A 20,246-nucleotide genomic window follows, 5' to 3' on the forward strand; every position below is an offset into this window, starting at 1 on the left:
TAACCCTAATTGCGAAACTAACGCGCTGCCGTACACACTGTTTCTATAAGGTAACGACGCCTACCACTGGGATCTACTCCGGCGCGATCTGCTCCAGCGACAACTTTCTCCACCAAGGATCTCCTCAGCGGTGTTCTCCTCCGACTAGAATCTCCTCGCCGTTCACTGCCATTGTTCATCTCCTCGCCGCTGCCTTCAATGAGCTTCTACGATCTTGTTCTTGCTTCAATCTAAAGGTTAGCCATCGCCACTTATCTCCCTTGCTGCTTCGTTTATCACCTCGCCGCCGCAAGCAAAATTGTTGCTGCTTTAGCGAGCTTCTACAATTTGGTTCCGCCTTCTCTTCCCTTTTGTGATTACGTCCTTGCTCTCACCGTCGAGAACTCCCTCGAGCGCCACCTCCAGACTCTCGTCTTCAATCCCAGCATGGCCACGTCAATCCACCACGCCAGGGTCCTAATTCACCAGCGCCACATTAGGTCTTCCTTTGTTCTTTTCCCTTTTTTTTTGAAATTTAGGGTTTTTAAATTCCTAATTTAATATCAATTGTTCTTTGCTTTTGCTTACTGTCAAATGAAGAATCTAATTTCCTTGATTTCTAGGCTTTTGATAAAATTTTCTAATGTCAGATTAACCTCTCTGTATAATTGCTCTTAGATATATAATATCAGTGTTACTGAAGGCATAGGATCATCACAATTCCGGTTAGATCTTCTATAATTGCTCTTAGATTTTTTCACTCAAAAATCTAAACAGAATGCCTTATTAGCTTAAAAATATTTTGAAAATATTAAATTTTGTGATTATAGAAGATCTGTTCAATATAAAATTAGGCGGATAATTCCTTCTGAGCATTTTTGTTTGCTGAAGTAGGATAATTCCCATATTCTTAGGATTTGTACTTTGACTATCATCTTTTTTTATGAAACTTCCATTTGCACAGTTACCACGACTATACAACGTATACAAGAATATGGGAATTGTTACCTCCTTCCAGAATATTTTGGATAATGTGTTTATTCCTCTATCTGAAGTCACAATTGATCCAAACTCTCATCCTCAATTACATTTATTTTTGAAGCAGGTTAGTCAATTTGACCCTTCCTTTTTGCTCATAGCTCTATTATGTATGGTCAAATGTAGAAGTCATAAAGTTAAATGACGTTCAGTATGTATCATTTGATTATAGCAGTGAACATTTCTTGTGTAACTATGTCATGTTGTTACAATGATACATCAAACAACTTTGTGGTGCTTCAACGGTGCCACTATGTAAATTGCTCATTGCTACTGCGTGGCTTCTAATGACTGACTTTCTATATTGGATTTGAGTGAGCCTGTTTAGCTAGTTGAAAGGCATACTCAATTATAATGGAGCTAAATATTCATGAGCTTCAGTTTATTTGAGTACTTTGCTAACTACTTTTTTATTCATCTTGCAAATACCTTGTTATCCAATAACAGTTATGTAATCAACCCTATATATTTAAAATCAAGTTGTTTTCTTCTTTTGTTCAAAGATTTTTTTTTTAAGTAGATACCATCTGTGTAGTGTTGCTTTATTGTTCCGAGGGTTACCTGAAACTTTAGGTCGATCTCAGACGAGATCTTCTGTGATGGTCGGAGATGACGTGTCTGGCTTGTGGGTGGTGGCCGGTGCGGTTGTGCCCGACTTGTTGAACTAGCAATGCTGTTGATCCTTTGTCACTGGAGGGTGGTGGTACCTGCAAGGGACTCCGATGCTTAAGTTAGCAAGGGTATTAAGCAGGTTTTTTAGTAGAATCAGAGTATGAGTTATACCTGGGTGCTCCAGTGTATTTATAATAGTGTGGAGTGACCTTTCTGAATAAGATAAGTTATCTTATCTTATCTTATCTTTGAGTGAAGTCATCTTATCTTATGGGGAGCCGCCCTTATCTTTCTAGGCTTTAGCTGCCTTTAGATTGGGTTGTGCCCCTTTATTTGGTCCTGCTTTGGGCTCTTCTGACGATTTGGCCGAACTCTTTGTGAAAAGGTCGGTAATGGGCCAACCTTCCAAGAGGTCGGCCATGGGCCAACCTTCTAAGAGGTCGGACATGGGCCAACCTTCTAAGAGGTCGGCCAATCCGGTCCTTTATAGCTCGAACCGATGTATGAACAGTGCCCCTGCTTGAGTTCGGACCTTTTCGTGAGATCGTGCTTTCAAAGCTTCGATCTCTTTGGGGAAGTCGTGCTCAAGCATCTGTCTGGCTTGTTTCTTCATTGCTTTGAAATCCTTGCAAATTTTCTAGAGGTTTGGTACTTCACAGTCTGACCTCTTTTGAGTGGTAGTGTGGGTTTTCTACCCTTGCCTTCTGGATCACGCCTTGCTTTAAGTTTGTGTTGACAACCCTCTGCCTTGGCAAAGTTATCCTTGCAGCTTGATATCCGAGCTTTTAGTGACTTGTCTGATGACTTTTTAGTGTTCTTTATATATAACCTTTTTTAGTCTCGGATGACATTCTTAGCCCTGTTTAAGATTGTGCCTTCTTTGAGCGGAGTTGTATCCCTTTTAGCTAAACACATTTGAGCCTTAAGTTGTTTTCCAACCTTTTGGCTTGTTCTTTTTTGAGATCGTACTTGCGCCTCTTCTTAGCTGACGTCGACCTGTACGACTTTGCCCCTGCTTGAGTTCGGACCTTTCCATGAGATCGTGCTTTCAGAGCTTCGATCTCTTTGGGGAAGTTGAGCTCAAGCATCCTGAATTTGATCGATCTTGAGTAGTTTCTCCTTGTGCGAGTTTGGTATTGCCCTTTTTAGTTTGTTTCAGAGGACTTTTCAGCCTTTATTCTGACTTGTTTGTCTTCACTACGCGGGCTTTTTAGTCATAATCCAACAACTTTTTTAGGTAGTGTTCCGATGGGGAACCTTTTTATAGTTTGTTTGGATGACTTTTTAGCACCGTTCTGATTTGTGCTTTTGCCTTTTAAGTAGTGTCTTTTTTCAAGTCTTCGCACCTTTCAGCAAAGCATTCCTGGCCTTCCTTTGGCCGTTGCGAGATGTCTTTGTCCCTTTTGTGGATCTTTGTAGAGTGTGGGTACTTTGCTGTCCAACCTCTTTTTGATCAGATCTTGTTTTGTCTGTCTCCTGTTTAGGCGGGATGACCTTTGGGGCTAACTTGTCCGACAACTTTTTAGTGTTCTTGGTAGAACCTTTTTAGTTGGTCTGAGCAATTTTGATAGCCTTGTCATGGAGCCGTGGCTTTTTGGGCGGAGCTATGTCCCTTTTAGCGCATGTTTTTCGTTGGTCTGACTTTTCTTATCGATCCTTCTTTAGCTTTCGTTGGTCCGACTTCTTCTTGTCGGTCCAAGCTATAGCTTTCGTTGGTCCGACTTCTCTTGTCGATCCAATCTGTAGCTTTCGTTGTTCGACTTTGCTTGTCGAATCTTTCTGAGTTATTTTTAGTAATCCCTTGGAATTTACTTTCTGTAACTCTGATGCTTGAATTGGTTTGGGTCAACTTCTTCATGTCGGTCGCTTCTAAGTTATTTCTAGTAATCCATTTTTAGTTGGACCTTGTCAGGTCTCTTTTTATGGATTACTTTTTATAACTTTTTGTAGTTTTGTCGGGCCGACTTTATCATGTCGGTCCCTTCTAAGTAATTTCTAGTAATCCACTTTATTTGGACCTTTGTCAGGTCTCTTTTACGGATTACTTTTTATAACTTTTGTCATTTTGTTGGGCCGACTTCTTCATGTCTGTCCCTTCTAAGTTATTCCTAGTAATCCTCTTTTTTAGGGCTGGTCAGGCCTCTTTCCAGGGATTACTTTTTATAACTTTGGTTGTTGTAGTTGACTGGTCCAACTTCTTTACGTCGGTCTGTCTTTAAGTTATTTTTTAGCAACCCATTTTTATTAAGACCTCATCAGGTCCTTTCCTATGGATCACTTTCGATAACTTCTTGCATTAATCTATTTTGCCGCTTTTCATCTATTGCCGATTTTGTAGAGATTGTGTTTGATCCTTGTTTGGAAAACCTTTTCATGAATTTGGTTTTCATCTTCGTTGATCTTTATCGTGATCGAGCAGTAAATTTGATTTTCACTTTCTGTCGATCTGTAGCTTTATAATCGGGCGATGAATTCTGCTTTCACTTTTTTGCCGACCTTGTCAAAATTGGGCGATGAATTCTGCTTTCATCTTTGCCGACTTTTATCGTGATCCGGCGGTGAATTTGGTTTTCACCCCGCCGACCTTGTCGTGATCAGGCAGTGAATTTTTGCGCTCAGATTAATGCGTCTTGGTAGGAAAATTTTTTAAGGGATCTGCAAACTTTTAAACAATAATATTAAGATATGAATAAGAGTGTGTGCACGTTAGTGCTTACCCTTCTAGGTCGGGCAATCTTTTAGATCTCAGCCTGGCGCCCTTCTTAGGTTGTAGGCATGCCATGACATTGGTAGCTCTCGTCCCTCGAGGTCGGACACTTTGTGGTGACCTTTCCCCAGAATCTCTAAACACTTGGTATGGTTCTTTCCAGTTGGCTGCTAGCTTCCCTTCTCCTTACCGACCTGTTCCGATGTCATTTCGGATTAGGATGAGATCTTTATTGGTGAAACTTCACTGGTTTACCTTCTGATTGTATCTTGAGGCCATTTGACGCTTTAACGCTTTCTCCCTAATCCGAGCTCTTTCTCGGACTTCTGGAAGTAGGTCGAGTTCTTCCCTTTGGATTTGGGAGTTGACCTCTTCATTGTAGAGGATCATTCTAGGGGATCCTTCTTCGATCTCTACTGGGATTATTGCCTCCATTTTTTAAGCCAATCGGAAAGGTGATTCCTTTGTGGTGGAGTGTGGAGTTGTCTGATATGCCCATAGGACTTGTGGGAGCTCTTCAGCCCAAGCTCCCTTTGCGTCTTGTAGTCTCCGTTTTAACCCAGCTAGTATAACTTTGTTGGCAGTTTCTGCTTGTCCATTGGCTTGTGGGTGTTCTACAGATGTGAATTGGTGATTTATTTTCAAGTCAGCCACCTAACTTCTTGAAACGGGTGTCCATAAATTGAGTGCCATTGCGTGTGGTGATGGAGTAAGGAACCCCAAACCTTGTAAAAATGTTTCTGTACAAGAATTTTCGACTTCTTTGAGCAGTGGCATTAGCTAGGGGCTATGCCTCAATCTATTTTGTGAAGTAATCTAGCCCTACAATGAGGAACTTGACTTGTCCCAATTCTTGGGAAAATAGTCCGAGGAGGTCGAGTCCCCACTTTGCGAAAGGCCAAGGTGATGTTACACTGATGAGCTCCTCTGGTGAGGCAATGTGGAAGTTAGCATGCTTTTTATGTAAAGCTTTGTATTTGGGTTTTTGCTCTGTTGTTGCCTCCAAAGGGTGCCCCTGGACTTTCGTGTGAGTCCTGTGGTTTCCCTTTTACTGCTATATCTGTCACTTGATGTTTTGCTGTTATTGTCCAAGTTGTTTCCTTATTTGCCTGAGTTGTTTGGTAGTAACCCCATAGTTGACCTATGTCTTCTCGAAAAAAGATTCCTGAGATGTCTACTAAGATCCCAGACGACATGTCTGATTGGCTGGATTCCATAGTTTTAATGTGTGTTACTGTGGCTGACCCTGAGTACTGTGTGTGACTTAGGAGATTCCGTAGAATTTGTAGGGATAGGGATGAGGAGAAGAATTATGAGTTGGTGTCGCCGAACCCTGAGGAGAGGGTTTGTTTTCCATCCTTGACTCCAGGGGAACGACCATTTTTCTATGCTTATGACTACTTTTTCAGTTAGTTGAATATTACCATCCCTTATACCGCCTTTGAGATCGACTTGTTGTGGTCTTGTAATGTAGCCTGGATGAGGCTTCTGTTATTGCCCCCTGGTTTGGTGTTGGCTAGTTTTGAAAGTGCACCAGCTCAGGCATTCTGTTCCCCAGGTATATGTCGGACCTCATGTCCCCCGAATTGTCTGAGCTGTTGGTGCTGGTTTTGTCCAGGGTCCCCCAAATTGTCCGAGGTATTTTTTCATGGTGGGATCCTTTCTTGGTAGCTCTCTTCTATTTGTGAGGTGACTACTTGTGAATCACTGGACACGGTAAGCTTTTGAACTCCTACCTCCTCAGCCAGCCTTAAACCATCCAGTAGTTCCTTGTATTCAGCTTGGTTATTTAGCTCGATTTGGGTTCCCTGATTGCTTTCTATAATTACACCTGCTCTATTCCCGGTTTTGTTTGAAGAGTCGTCCACGTAGAGATTCCATTTTGTGGGAGTTCTTGGGGTGTCAAGTGTACTCTGCAATGAAGTCGGCCAGATACTGTGATTTGATGGCTGTCCAAGCTTCATATCGAAGATCGAATTTGGATAACTCGACTGCCCATTGTAGGATTCTTTCAGCTAACTCTGTTTTCTGTAGGATTCCTTTTATGGGATGGTTGGTCCGAACTCTGATAGTGTAAACTTGAAAGTATGGGCGGAGTCGTCGAGAAGTGAGTATGAGGGCGTAGGCGAACTTTTCTATCTTTTGATAGTTTAGTTCGGCCCTTTTAGAGCCTTGATGATGAAGTAGATGGGTTGTTGCCCACTTTCGTCTTCTCTGACTAGTGCTGAGGCTATTGCCCGACTTCCCACTGCGAGGTATAATATGAGTTCTTCACTTTTCCCATGGTCGGGTAAGAATGGGTGGTTGCCCTAAGAATTTTTGAAATCTCGGAAGGCTTGTTCGCACTCCGTTGTCCTATTCAAACCTCTCTCCCTTCCTTAATATACCTCTTTGAAGTGTCTTTTGCGAGATGATTTAGAGATCCCTCCTCCTGCGAATCCTTCATTTATCATATGAACATGTCTCTCAGGGGTGTGAGGTGGACGTTCAACTCGTCCGACCTCTTTGGTGTGAGGTGGACGTTCAACTCGCCCGACCTCTTCGGTGTGAGGTGGATGTTCAACTCGTCCGACCTCTTTGGTGTGAGGTGGATGTTCCACTCGTCTGACCTCTGGGGTGGTAGGTGGATGTTCGTCCGACCTCTTCAGTCTGAGGTGGACTTTCAACTCGTCTGACCTCTTTGGTGTGAGGTGAACCTTCAACTCGTCTGACCTCTTCGGTGTGAGGTGGACCTTTGTCCGACCTCTTCGGTCTGAGGTAAAATTTCAACTCGTCCGACCTCTTTGGTGTGAGGTGGACCTTCAACTTGTCCGACCTCTTTGGCGTGAGGTGGACATTCAACTCGTCCGACCTCTTTGGTGTGAGGTGGACGTTCAACTCATCCGACCTCTTTGGTGTGAGGTAGACCTTCAACTCGTCCGGCCTCTTTTGTTTTTGTTTGGGTGAGGTGGTGGGATCTTCTCAGTGTTGCATATTTCTTGGTAAACATCTACAAGAGGGGTGTAATTGTGGTATTTTCTAGACTTCTCGCCGGGTTGATCTTCTTTTTTCTTGGACTCTTTATCCTTAGTCCCGTGGTGGGTTAGGAGAATTCGATTTTTGAGCTCTCTCCTAGTCGAGAGTTCTCCTCCATGTTGATGTATTTCTCTATCCGTTCCTGTACCTTGTTCAGAGATGTTGGGTGTGTCTTGGATATTGAGTGGCTAAAAGGTCCTTCTTATAGGCCATTGATGAGACCCATGATAGCTGCTTCTATTGGCAGACTTTGTATATCCAGGCATGCTTTATTGAATCTTTCCATGTAGTTACGAAGACTTTCCCGATCTCCTTGCTTGACTCCTAGTAGGCTTGGGGCGTGTTTGGCTTTGTCCTTCTGGATGGAGAATCTGGCAAGAAACGTTTTGGCTAAGTCATCAAAACTTATGATGGATCTAGGAGGCAAACTGTCGAACCACTTTATTACTGTTTTAGGGTAGTCGGGAAGGCTTTGCATCGAATAGCATCCGAGGCATCAGTGAGATACATTTTGCTTCTGAAATTGCTAAGATGATGGCTTGGATCCGATGTGTCATCGTACGGGGCCATGTCGGGAGCTTTGAAGTCCTTTGGGACTTTAGCTTTCATGATCTCTTTGGTGAATGGGTCTTGATCTTTGTGGGGGCTATCTTCTTGTCTGGATCGAGCGGTCTTGGTTTTAAGATCGGCTTCGAGCTTTAAGAGCTTGTCCTCTATCTTTCGACGTCGTCATGTTTCTCTCCGAAGGTCTTTTTCGGCTTCCCGTCGATGTTCAGCTTGTTCCAGCTGTTTAAGGCGATTCTGTTGCTTACGGATAGCTTCCAAAATTTCTGTGTTTGGGGGTTGCTTATCTCCCCCATTTTGAGGTGTGTCTTTGGAGGTGGCGTCCGTGTTTTTGTTTGGTGTTCTGTCCACCAAACCAGAGTTGTGATCGTTGTCATGGTCGTCCGCCATGGTGATGGGATGACTTCTAGGTTCCCCGGCAATGGCCCCAATGTTCTGAGGGTTACCTAAAACTGTAGGTCGATCTCAGACGAGATCTTCTGTGATGGTCGGAGATGACGTGTCCGGCTTGTGGGTGGTGGCCGATGCGGTTGTGTCTGACTTGTTGAACTGGCAATGCTGCTGATCCTTTGTCACCGGAGGGTGGTGGTATCTGCAAGGGACTCCGATGCTTAAGTTAGCAAGGGTATTAAGCAGGTTTTTTAGTAAAATCAGAGTATGAGTTATACCTGGGTGCTTCAGTGTATTTATAATAGTGTGGAGTGACCTTTCTGGATAAGATAAGTTATCTTATCTTATCTTATCTTTGAGTGAATTAATCTTATCTTCTGGGGAGCCGCCCTTATCTTTCTAGGCTTTAGTTGCCTTTAGATTGGGCTGTGCCCCTTCATTTGGGCCTGCTTTGGGATCTTCTGACGATTTGGCCAAACTCTCTGTGAAGAGGTCGGTAATGGGCCAACCTTCCAAGAGGTCGGCCATGGGCCAACCTTCTAAGAGGTCGGACATGGGCCAACCTTCTAAGAGGTCAACCAATCCGGTCCTTTATAGCTCGAACTGATGTATGAACATTTTGTAGTAATGAAGGCGTGCTTTTATGAACATTAAGTTTTACTTCATAATTCATATGTCAGCAGTAGAGGATGAAGTTCGATTTGAGAGCCGGCATTTGATTCTTTATAATGTCATTGTTATAATTGTGTAGAGTATAATTATTAAAATCATGAAAAAAGGAAGCACCATTTTTAATTCTTGTCTTTATAATTTACTAGGTATAACATGTTACTTTTTTTAAAGCAGGTGGTGGGATTTGACCTTGTAGATGATGAAAGTAAACCTGAAAGGCGTCCAACTAAGCACATGCCTACACCAGCAGAGTGGACTAATGAATTCAATCCAGCATACTCTTACCATCTTTATTACTGTTATGCAAACCTGTACACCCTCAACAAGGTTCTAGTTATTGTCTTCTCTTTCATTTTCCAACTTATTTAATATATTATTTTCTATTGGTTTCAGCTTCGTGAATCTAAAGGAATGGCCACTATTAAGTTGCGGCCCCATTACGGAGAGGTTGTTTTCTGTGTGCTATAGTAGCTGTATGATTTGATTATTTATTTTATTTAAGATGGTTAATATATTTTACTTGCTTATGTAGGCAGGCGATACGGATCATTTGGCTACTGCTTTCCTCTTATGCCATAATATTTCCCATGGGATTAATCTACGAAAAACTCCTGTGTTGCAATATTTATATTACCTCGCACAGGTTAGCCCCTCATGGATAGTCAGTCATTTGGTCAACATAACAATATCTATCATGCTCTAGTAAGTCTCCATTTTCACACTTAGCATGTTCTTCTGGTTTCTTTATAGCTTTTTTTGGTTTTAATTATCTGTGTACGGGTTTTTGAAAAAGTTCAATTTCTATTTGAAGTGATAAAGTTGTTAGTTGAATTGGGTAGTAATATACTATGAAGTGATTGCCATTTTGTTGTTGTTGTTGTGGAGGAACATGAATGTTCTAGTATACTTAATTGTTGAGGGTGTAAGAAATTAGCTTGTTAATGATTTGCTTTCTGTATAGTACTAGTGCTAATTATATGGCAGAATAATAGTGTATATAGTCCATTTTCTTATATCTTTCTTGTGTCCTGTTTGTGAAGGGTTTCCAAACTATTTTATTTCTAGGAGTGATTTTTCAAGTGGAGGAGCAAGAGGAGGTTGATATTGCAAAGGGATACACTATGACTCAATTTTGTGACAAAATCATAGATTTATTCTTGAATGAGAAGACCAAATCAAAGGAATGGAGGAAGTATTTGGTATTCAGGGAGGAATGGAACAAATACAGGAACAACTTCTACAATAGGTGCCAAAAGAGGGCAGACATGGAGAAAGACCCAACCATGAAAGAAAAACTCATTTTATTGGGGAGAAGGGTGAAGAAGGTAAATGATGCCTCTTTAGAATGTTGAATTTATGAATAGGGCTTTTTGTTGCTGAGTGGAAGTTGGAAAAAGCAAAGATTTCTTTTTGTTAATTTTTTTTAAAAACTATTGGCCTTTTATCATGAAAATAAAAATTCAATCCATATTTGCAGATCATTGTCTTGCATGTTTCTTCTTAACTATTGTATTTTGTCAGAAACTGAAAGTATAAATTAATCCATAGAAAAAATTGTGTTCATATATAGCTTGTGAGAAGATCAAAAGCCTTGTGAAGGCAAAGGACCTTGATTCTTCGTTGATATTGTTGATCAATGGTGCTTGTGCTAAAGCAAAAGAATCTACCACAATGAAGGAAGAGGTATGATAGTTGTCTCACTGTTTTTAGTGACTTTAGGGGATTATGTTTTTAGATCTTTGATACTTGTGTTTGAAAATTTTAGTTGTACTTAATTTTCTTTTGTTACTCACTAGTTATCATTATCTCCATAAAATCTAAATATTCTTTCCTAGAATACTATTTTATTTATTGATCCTCTAATACCCTTTTCCATCACACTCACTTCCCACCATTTCTATTTCCATGATCTGAGAAATAATTGCCTCAAAATTGCACAACTATATAAAGTTAAAACATGGCTTTCAATTTGATTTTATGGTATATCATCCCAATTTGGTTCTTATTGTTTTTGTGCTCTTTTTATGCTTTTGTGTGTTCTCTTCAACTGTATAACGTCTGGTATGATTGTGTGGCAGGTACTTTATAAACCAAAGTCTGAAAAAGGCATTTGGGACGGCTCCTACTGATCCAACTATGGACTTGAATATGCAACTGTAACTAACTAGATTGTTGTAATTTATTAGAAATATGTTGCAATCTCTTTTCTAAATCAGTATGTGCTTTATGTCTTAATTCTTGGAAAAAAAATTGTTGAATGTGGCCTTGCATTACAATTCACAGTGACGCTGATTCAAAGCTCTCTAGAACTGAAAACAACTTAAGCTAGAGCTTAAATGTGTGTGTTGTGTCATTAAAGTGAGTCATTAAATATAATAATAATGAAGTGTTTGCGTTATAACTTAGTTATTAAATAATAAGAGTATTTTGATCAACATTCTTTTAATCAAATTTTTTTTTTTAAATTTTGGGTTCTTTAATTAGTGCGCAAAGAATCAAAATGACAAACATTATAAATTAGATGTAATAGTTTATATTTCATCTAGTAGTAGATAAATAATATAATAATATATGATGAGGATAATGATGATATTAAAGTATCATTACTAAAATCTTATTTTAGTAATATCCATGTATATATATATATATATATATATATATTGTTTTATCCATGTTTAAATGTGTTACAACTGAATAATGTTTTTCTTGCCTCTTGATGATCTCTTCCTTTCTTCATGTGTGGTTGATATCTTGTATTTAATTAGTGCCTAATTAGATTGTAATTTATTAATGAATGATGGATTATGCAATTCTTTTCCAAATATTCTATGCCAGTCTATGAGGTGCGTAACCATCAATACATTTCTGTAGAAGATATGTTCAGATATGTTATTGTTCTTAATATCACCTTCTTTCCTCCAGAATTATGATAATTCAAGTATTGATGCCATAACTAAGACTCCAGTAATCTCTTTATCTCTTTGATGACTACGATTTCTAGTCAGCTTTTGTCATCATGAATACATAAAATTTTTAATTGATCTGTTTCCTCTGCGGGCAGTGTATTTTTCTAGGATTATATTTAGTACTAGTTTTTGTCAATGGGATCCATCCCCCCTCTTCTTTTTTAATGCGCATTCATCAGAATTTTTATTTGTTTCATCTTAATTATTTTTAATTTTGATTAGTTTTTTCTTTCCTATTTTCGCTGGTTTCCCCTCTGCAATATACTCAAACACTAGAAATAGGAAGGGATACCTCCACGTATGTTAAAGTCTGTGATTGCTGCCAGTCATCTTGAATTTTCATCTATGCGGCAACAAGTATTTTTATTCCTTTAACATGAATCAGTAGTATAAAAAGTGTGTTAGTATATTGCTGGAGATGTCCATAGTTATTTATGAACTTGCATTGAAATCTAATTTTAGTATTTTATGCTATATATATATATATATATATATATATATATATATATATATATATATATATATATATATATATATATATATATGAACCTTAGAATGTATCTTCCTCTCATCATAAGGCACAGACACTAGAAGATGGGAAGTAGATAATGTATCTTCCTCTCATCTAACTTTTATAATTTTTATTGATTTAAAATTATTGCTTTTTGTTGTAGACACAGTCAAAGATGGTATGATTTATTTTCTAAGTGTCCTCTTACTACAATAAATTGAATGCAGAATTTAGTAAACCAGAGCTAGGACTATTCAGTTCAATTTTTTACAATATTTTACTTTGTGATGACCCACATTACGCAAAGCAAATTGTGAATGAATATATGACTAATAATAAAGAGGTGAGCACTTGCTTTCAGTTTTTGTATCTTTTATTTGGTTTATTGGAACCATGATTATTTGCATTTTGTGTTGGTTGAATTTTGCTAACATTCACAAGGAAAGTGTTGGTAAAGAATAAACAGAACAAAGAAAGTTCGAGCATACTTGGCACAGTTGAAAAGAAATGGAGGATTCATAAGAAGAAACAGAGCTGCACTTTCAGATTATGCTGAGGTTTTTGATTATGCATTCGATGAGCTTTATAGATCATTGATGAGCGGATAATTTATACGCTTTTTGGCATTGTTTTTACATAGTTTTTAGTATGATTTAGTTAGTTTTTAATATATTTTTATTAGTTTTTAAATAAAAATTACATTTCTGGTCTTTACTATGAGTTTGTGTGTTTTTCTACGATTTCAGGTAATTTCTGGCTGAAATTGAGGGACTTGAGCAAAAATCTTATTCAGACGGCTGAAGAAGGACTGCAGATGCTGTTGGATTCTGACCTCCCTGCACTCGAAGTAGATTTTTTGGAGCTACAGAAACCCAATTGGCACGCTCTCAATTGCATTGGAAAGTAGACATCCAGGGCTTTCCAGAAATATATAATAGTCCATATTTTACCCGAGTTTAGATGACGTAAACTGACGTCTAATGCCAGCTTTCTGCCCTATTCTGGCGTTAAACGCCAGAAACAAGTTACAAACTGGCGTTTAACTCCAAGGAAGACCTCTACACGTGAAAGCTTCAATGCTCAGCCCAAGCACACACCAAGTGGGCCCGGAAGTGGATTTCTGCATCATTTACTCATTTCCTAGTAACTAGTTTAGTATAAATAGGACTTTTTACTATTGTATTTACATCTTTGGATCATATTTTGATCTTTTGATCATTTTAGATCTCTAGACCTCCATGGGAGTGGCCACTCGGCCATGTCTATCATATTTTCACTTATGTATTTTCAACGGTAGAGTTTTTACACACCATAGATTAAGGTGTGGAGCTCTACTGTTCCTCATGAATTAATGCAAAGTACTATTGTTTTTTTACTCAACTCAAGTCTATTTCTTCTCTAAGATATTCATTCGTACACAAGAACAAGATGAATGTGATGATTATGTGACGCTCATCACCATTCTCACTTATGAATGCGTGCCTGACAAACACTTCCATTCTACATGAAAACAAGCTTGAATGCATATCTCTTAGCCTCCTGATTTATGATCAGAGTCTTCGTGGTATAGGCTAGAATTATTGGCGGCCATTCTTGAGATCCGGAAAGTCTAAATCTTGTCTGTGGTGTTCCGAGTAGGATCTGGGAAGGGATAGCTGTGACGAGCTTCAAACTCGCGAGTGCTAGGCGTAATGACAGACACAAAAGGATCACTGGATCCTATTCCAGCATGATCGAGAACCGACAGATGATTAGCCGTGCGGTGACAATGCATTTGGACCATTTTCACTAAAAGGACGGGATGTAGCCATTGACAACGGTGATGCCCAACATACAGCTTGCCATGGAAAGGAGTATGAATGATTGGATGAAGACAGTAGGAAAGCAGAGGTTCAGAAGGAACAAAAGCATCTCCATATGCTTATCTGAAATTCTCACCAATGAATTACATAAGTATTTTTATCCTATTTTATATTTTAATTATATTTTAATTATTAAAACTCTATAACCATTTGAATCCGTCTGACTGATATTTACAAGGTGACCATAGCTTGCTTCAAGCCGACAATCTCCGTGGGATCAACCCTGACTCATGTAAGGTTTATTACTTGGACGACCCAGTGCACTTGCTGGTTAGTTGTGCGAAGTTGTGACAAAGAACTAAGATTATGAACGTGCGTATTAAGTTTTTGGCGCCGTTACCAAGGAATGAACAATCACGATTTTGTGCACCAAGTTTTTGGTGCCTTCGCCGGGGATTGTTCGAGTTTGGACAACTGACGGTTCATCAAGTTGCTCAGATTAGGTAATTTTATTTTAATTTTAAGCTTTTTTATTTTTATTTTTTTTATTTTTATTTTCGAAAAATTTTCAAAAAAAAATTTTTAAATCATAAAACCAAAAATAATTTTGTGTTTCTTGTTTGAGTTTAGTGTCAAATTTTAAGTTTGGTGTCAATTGCATGTTCTAATTTTTCATAAAAATTTTTTGAAAACTCATGCATAATGTTCTTCATGATCTTCAAGTTGTTATTGATGAATTTCCTTGTTTGATCTTTGCATTTCCTTGTTTTGTGTCTTTTCTTGTTTTCCATATGCATTTTTGAATTATTAGTGTCTAAAGTTTGAAAATTTCTAAGTTTGGTGTCTTGCATGTTTTTCTTTTCTAAAAAATTTTCAAAAATAAGTCTTGATGTTCATCTTGATCTTCAAAGTGTTCTTGGTGTTCATCTTGACATTCAAAGTGTTCTTGCATCCATTAGTTGTTTTGATTCATAATTTCTATGTTTTGTTTCAATTTGGTGTTTTTCTCTCTCCTTTTTAAAAATTCAAAAATAAAAAAATATCTTTCCCTTATTCTCTCATAAATATTCGAAAATTTGGTTTGATTTAGTCAAAAAGTTTTTAAATTTAATTGTTTCTTATGAGTCAAGTCAAAATTTTCAGTTTAAAAATTCTATCCTTTTCAAATCTTTTTCAAAAATAAAATCTTTTTCAAAATCTTTTTCTTATTTCCATTTCATATTTTCGAAATTAATGCTAACAATTAATGTGATTGATTCAAAAATTTTAAATTTGTTACTTGCCTAGTAAAAAAGGTTCAATCTTTAAATTTTAAAATCATATCTTTTTGTTTCTTGTTAGTCAAGTAATCAACTTTAATTTTCAAAATCAAATCTTTTTAAATTTCTTTTTCAAATCTTTTTCAAAATAAATGTCAATCACATCTTTTTCAAAATCAATTTCATTCACTCAAAAATTCGAACCCACTCTTCTCCTCTGTGTTCGAATTCTTATCTTTTCCTTCTTCCATTCTTCTCTTCTTATACTCATATAAGGAATCTCTATACTGTGACATAGAGGATTCCATATTTTCTTTTCTGTTCTCTTCTTTTTCATATGAGCAGGAACAAGGATAAGAACATTCTTGTTGAAGCTGATCCTGAACCTGAAAGGACTCTGAAGAGGAAGCTAAGGGAAGCTAAAGCACAACTCTCTCGAGAAAATCTGACAGAAATTTTCAAAAAAGAAGGAGACATGGCCGAAAATAATAACAATGGTGGAGATGCAAGGAAGATGCTTGGTGACTTTACTACACCAAATTCCAACTTACATGGAAGAAGCATCTCAATCCCTGCCATTGGAGCAAACAATTTTGAGCTAAAGCCTCAATTAGTTTCTCTAATGCAATAGAATTGCAAGTTTCATGGACTTCCATCAGAAGATCCTTTTCAGGTCTTAACTGAATTCTTGCATATCTGTGATACTGTTAAGACTAATGGGGTTGATCCCGATGTCTACAGGCTTATGCTTTTCCCGTTTGCTGTAAGAGACAAAGCTAGAATATGGTTAGACTCTCAACCTAAAGATAGCCTGAACTCTTGGGATAAGCTGGTCACGCCTTTCTTAGCCAATTTCTTTCCTCCTCAAAAGCTTAGCAAGCTTAGAGTGGATGTTCAAACCTTCAAACAGAAAGAAGGTGAATCCCTCTATGAAGCTTGGGAGAGATACAAGCAACTGACCAAAAAGTATCCTTCTGACATGCTTTCAGAATGGACCATCCTGGATATATTCTATGATGGTCTGTCTGAATTATCAAAGATGTCATTGGCCCATTCTGTAGGTGGATCTATTCACCTAAAGAAAACGCCTACAGAAGCTCAGGAACTCATTGACATAGTTGCAAATAACCAGTTCATGTACACTTCTGAAAGGAATCCTGTGAGTAATGGGACACCTCAGAGGAAGGGAGTTCTTGAAATTGATACTCTGAATGCCATATTGGATCAGAATAAAATATTGACTCAGTAAGTCAATATGATTTTTCAGAGTTTGAATGGATTGCAAGATGCATCCAACAATACTAAAGAAGCATCTTCTGAAGAAGAAACTTATGATCCTGAGAACCCTGCAATAGTAGAGGTAAATTACATGGGAGAACCCTATGGAAACACCGATAATCCCTCATGGAGAAATCATCCAAATTTCTCATGGAAGGATCAACAGAAGCCTCAACAAGGCTTCAATAATAATGGTGGAAGAAATAGGTTTAGCAATAGCAAGCCTTTTCCATCATCTTCTCAGCAACAGACAGAGAATTCTGAACAGAGCTATTCTGGCCTCACAACCATAGTCTCTGATCTATCCAAGACCACACTAAGTTTTATGAATGAAACAAGATCCTCCATTAGAAATTTGGAGGCACAGGTGGGTCAGCTGAGTAAGAAGATTACTGAAACTCCTCCTAGTACTCTCCCAAGCAATACAGAAGAAAATCCCAAGAGAGAGTGCAAGGCCATAACCTTACTTGGTGTGGCCGAATGCCCAGAGGAGAAGGAGGACGTGAATCCCAGTGAGGAAGACCTCATGGGACGTCCTCTGGACAGAAAGGAGTTCCCCTTTGAGGAACCAAAGGAATCTAAGGCTCATACAGAGACCCTACAGATTCTATTGAACCTCCTTCTGCCATTCATGAACTCTGACAAATATTCTTCCTCTGAAGAGGATGAAGATGTCACTGAGGAGCAAGTTGCTAAGTATCTAAGAGCAATCATGAAATTGAATGCCAGTTTATTTGGTACTGAGACTTGGGAGGATGAACCCCCTTGTTCACCAATGAACTGAGTGCATTGATAAGGCAGACATTGCCTTAGAAGAAACCAGATCCTGGAAAGTTCTTCATACCTTGTACCATAGGCACCATGACCTTTGAGAAGGCTCTGTGTGACCTTGGGTCAGGGATAAACCTCATACCACTCTCTGTAATAGAGAAACTGGGAATCTATGAAGTACAAGCTGCAAGAATCTCACTAGAGATGGCAGACAAATCAATGAAACAGGCTTATGGATTAGTAGAGGACTTGTTAGTAAAGGTTGAAGGCCTTTACATCCCTGCTAATTTCATAATCCTAGACACTAGGGAGGATGAGGATGAATCCATCATCCTTGGAAGACCCTTCCTAGCCACAGCAAAAGCTGTGATTGATGTGGACAGAGGAGAGTTGGTCCTTCAACTGAATAAGGACTACCTTGTATTTAAGACTCAAGGTTCTCCTTCTGTAACCATGGAGAGAAAGCATGAAAAGCTTCTCTCACTGCAGAGTCAACCAAAGCCCCCACAGTCAAACTCTAAGTTTGGTGTTGGGAGGTCCCAGCAATGCTCTGAACATCTGTGAGGCTCCATGAGAGCTCACTGTCAAGCTATTGACATTAAAGAAGCGCTTGTTGGGAGGCAACCCAATGTTATTTAATTATATCTATTTATTTTCCATTGCTATTTTATGTTTTCTTTAGGTTGATGATCATGTGAAGTCACAAAAACTAATGAAAAATAGCATTAAAAATAGCTCACCCTGGAGGAAAAGCTTACTGGCGTTTAAACGCCAGTAAGAAGCATCAAACTGGCGTTTAACGCCAGAAAGAAGCATCAAGCTGGCATTAAACGCCAGAAACAAGCACCAGACTGGCGTTTAACGCCAGAACAGAGCATGGAATTGGCGTTAAACGCTAGAAACAAGTAGCAAGCTGGTGTTTAACGCCAGACATGTATTCTAAGGGCGTTTTGTATGCCTAAATAGAGCAGGGATGCTAAGTCCTTGACCCCTCTGGATCTGTGGACCCCACAGGATCCCCACCTACCCCACCTCTTTTTCTCTCCTCTTTACACCTTTTCATAACTCTTTTCCCCAAATACCCTTCACCAATCACCTCCATACCTTTTCCCTAAATACCCTTAACCACTCACATCCATCCACTATTCCCCATAAACCCCACCTACCTCTAAAATTCAAATTCTTTTCCCTCCGAAACCCAACCCTAATAGCCGAAACCTACCCTCCCCCCCACCCCTATATAAACCCCTCTACACTACTCCATTTTCACACATTACAACCACCACTTCTCCCCCTTGGCCGAATACACCTTCTCCCCTCATCTCCTCCATTTTCTTCTTCTTCTACTACTTTCTCTCTTCTTTTGCTCGAGGACGAGCAAACCTTTTAAGTTTGGTGTGGTAAAAGCATTGCTTTTTATTTTTCCATAACCATCAATGGCACCTAAGGCCAGAGAAACCTCAAGAAAGAGGAAAGGGAAGGCAATTGCTTCCACCTCTGAGTCATGGGAGATGGAGAGATTCATCTCAAAGGTCCATCAAGACCAATTCTATGAAGTTGTGGCCCAGAAGAAGGTGATCCCTGAGGTCCCTTTTAAACTCAAAAAGAGCAAGTATCCAGAGATTCGACAAGAGATTAGAAGAAGAGGATGGAAAGTTCTCTCTAATCCTATTCAACAAGTCAGAATCTTAATGGTTCAAGAGTTCTATGCAAACGCATAGATCACTAGGAACCATGATCAAAGTATGAACCCAAACCCAAAGAAATGACTTACAATGGTTCGGGGGAAATACTTAGATTTCAGTCCGAAAAATGTAAGGTTGGCGTTCAACTTGCCAATGATGCAAGAAAACGCACGCCCCTACACTAGAAGGGTCAACTTTGATCAAAGGTTGGACCAAGTCCTCATGGACATATGTGTGGAAGGAGCTCAATGGAAAGTTGACTCAAGAGGCAAGCCGGTTCAATTGAGAAGATGGCACCTTAAGCCTGTAGCTAGAAGATGGTTGGAGTTCATCCAACGCTCAATTATTCCTACTAGCAACCGGTCTAAAGTTACTGTAGACCGGGCCATCATGATCCATAGTATCATGATTGGGGAGGAAGTGGAAGTTCATGAGATTATACCTAAAGAACTCTACAAGGTGGCTGACAAGTCCTCCACTTTGGTAAGGTTAGCCTTTCCTCACCTCATTTGCCACCTCTGTAATTCGGCTGGAATTGACATAGAGGGAGATATCCTCATTGATGAGGACAAGCCCATCACTAAGAAAAGGATGGAGCAAACAAGAGATCATGGACCTCAATAAGAGCATGAGGAAATTCCTCACCATGAAATCCCTGAGATGCCTCAAGGGATGCACTTCCCTCCACAAAACCAATGGGAGCAAATCAACACCTCCCTAGGAGAATTAAGTTCCAACATGGGACAACTAAGGATGGAACACCAAGAGTACTCCATCATTCTCCATGAGATTAGAGAAGATCAAAGAGCTATGAGGGAGGAGCAACAAAGACAAGGAAGAGACATAGAGGAGCTCAAGAGCACCATTGGATCTTCAAGAAGAGGAAGACGGCACCCTCACTAAGGTGGACCTGTTCCTTAATCTCCTTGTTCTTATTTTCCTATTTTTTAGTTTTTAAGCCTTATGTTTTATTTATGTTTGTGTCTTTACTATATGA

General features: G+C 39.2%; 1 protein-coding gene across 3 annotated transcripts; it reads left to right on the forward strand.

Moving 5' to 3' along the window:
* Nucleotides 941-11,397, forward strand: LOC107608348 (AMP deaminase-like). 3 transcript variants are annotated; one of them, XR_001612823.2, is made up of 7 exons: nt 941-961; nt 9,152-9,288; nt 9,371-9,424; nt 9,510-9,679; nt 10,018-10,302; nt 10,548-10,660; nt 11,056-11,397. XR_001612823.2 is itself a non-coding variant. In XM_021106074.1 (5 exons), exons 1-4 carry the CDS (start codon nt 974-976, stop codon nt 9,637-9,639), a joined length of 432 nt encoding a protein of 143 aa, XP_020961733.1. In that variant the 5' UTR covers nt 956-973; the 3' UTR covers nt 9,640-9,679; nt 10,018-10,171. The 3 variants fall into 3 exon arrangements, 2 of the variants coding, with proteins under 2 accessions (XP_020961733.1, XP_020961734.1); XM_021106074.1 differs by lacking the exons at nt 10,548-10,660; nt 11,056-11,397 and having other exon boundaries at nt 956-1,084; nt 10,018-10,171; XM_021106075.1 differs by lacking the exons at nt 10,548-10,660; nt 11,056-11,397 and having other exon boundaries at nt 956-1,084; nt 10,043-10,171.

Source organism: Arachis ipaensis, chromosome B07 (assembly GCF_000816755.2).
Source record: "Arachis ipaensis cultivar K30076 chromosome B07, Araip1.1, whole genome shotgun sequence".
Taxonomy (NCBI): domain Eukaryota; kingdom Viridiplantae; phylum Streptophyta; class Magnoliopsida; order Fabales; family Fabaceae; genus Arachis; species Arachis ipaensis.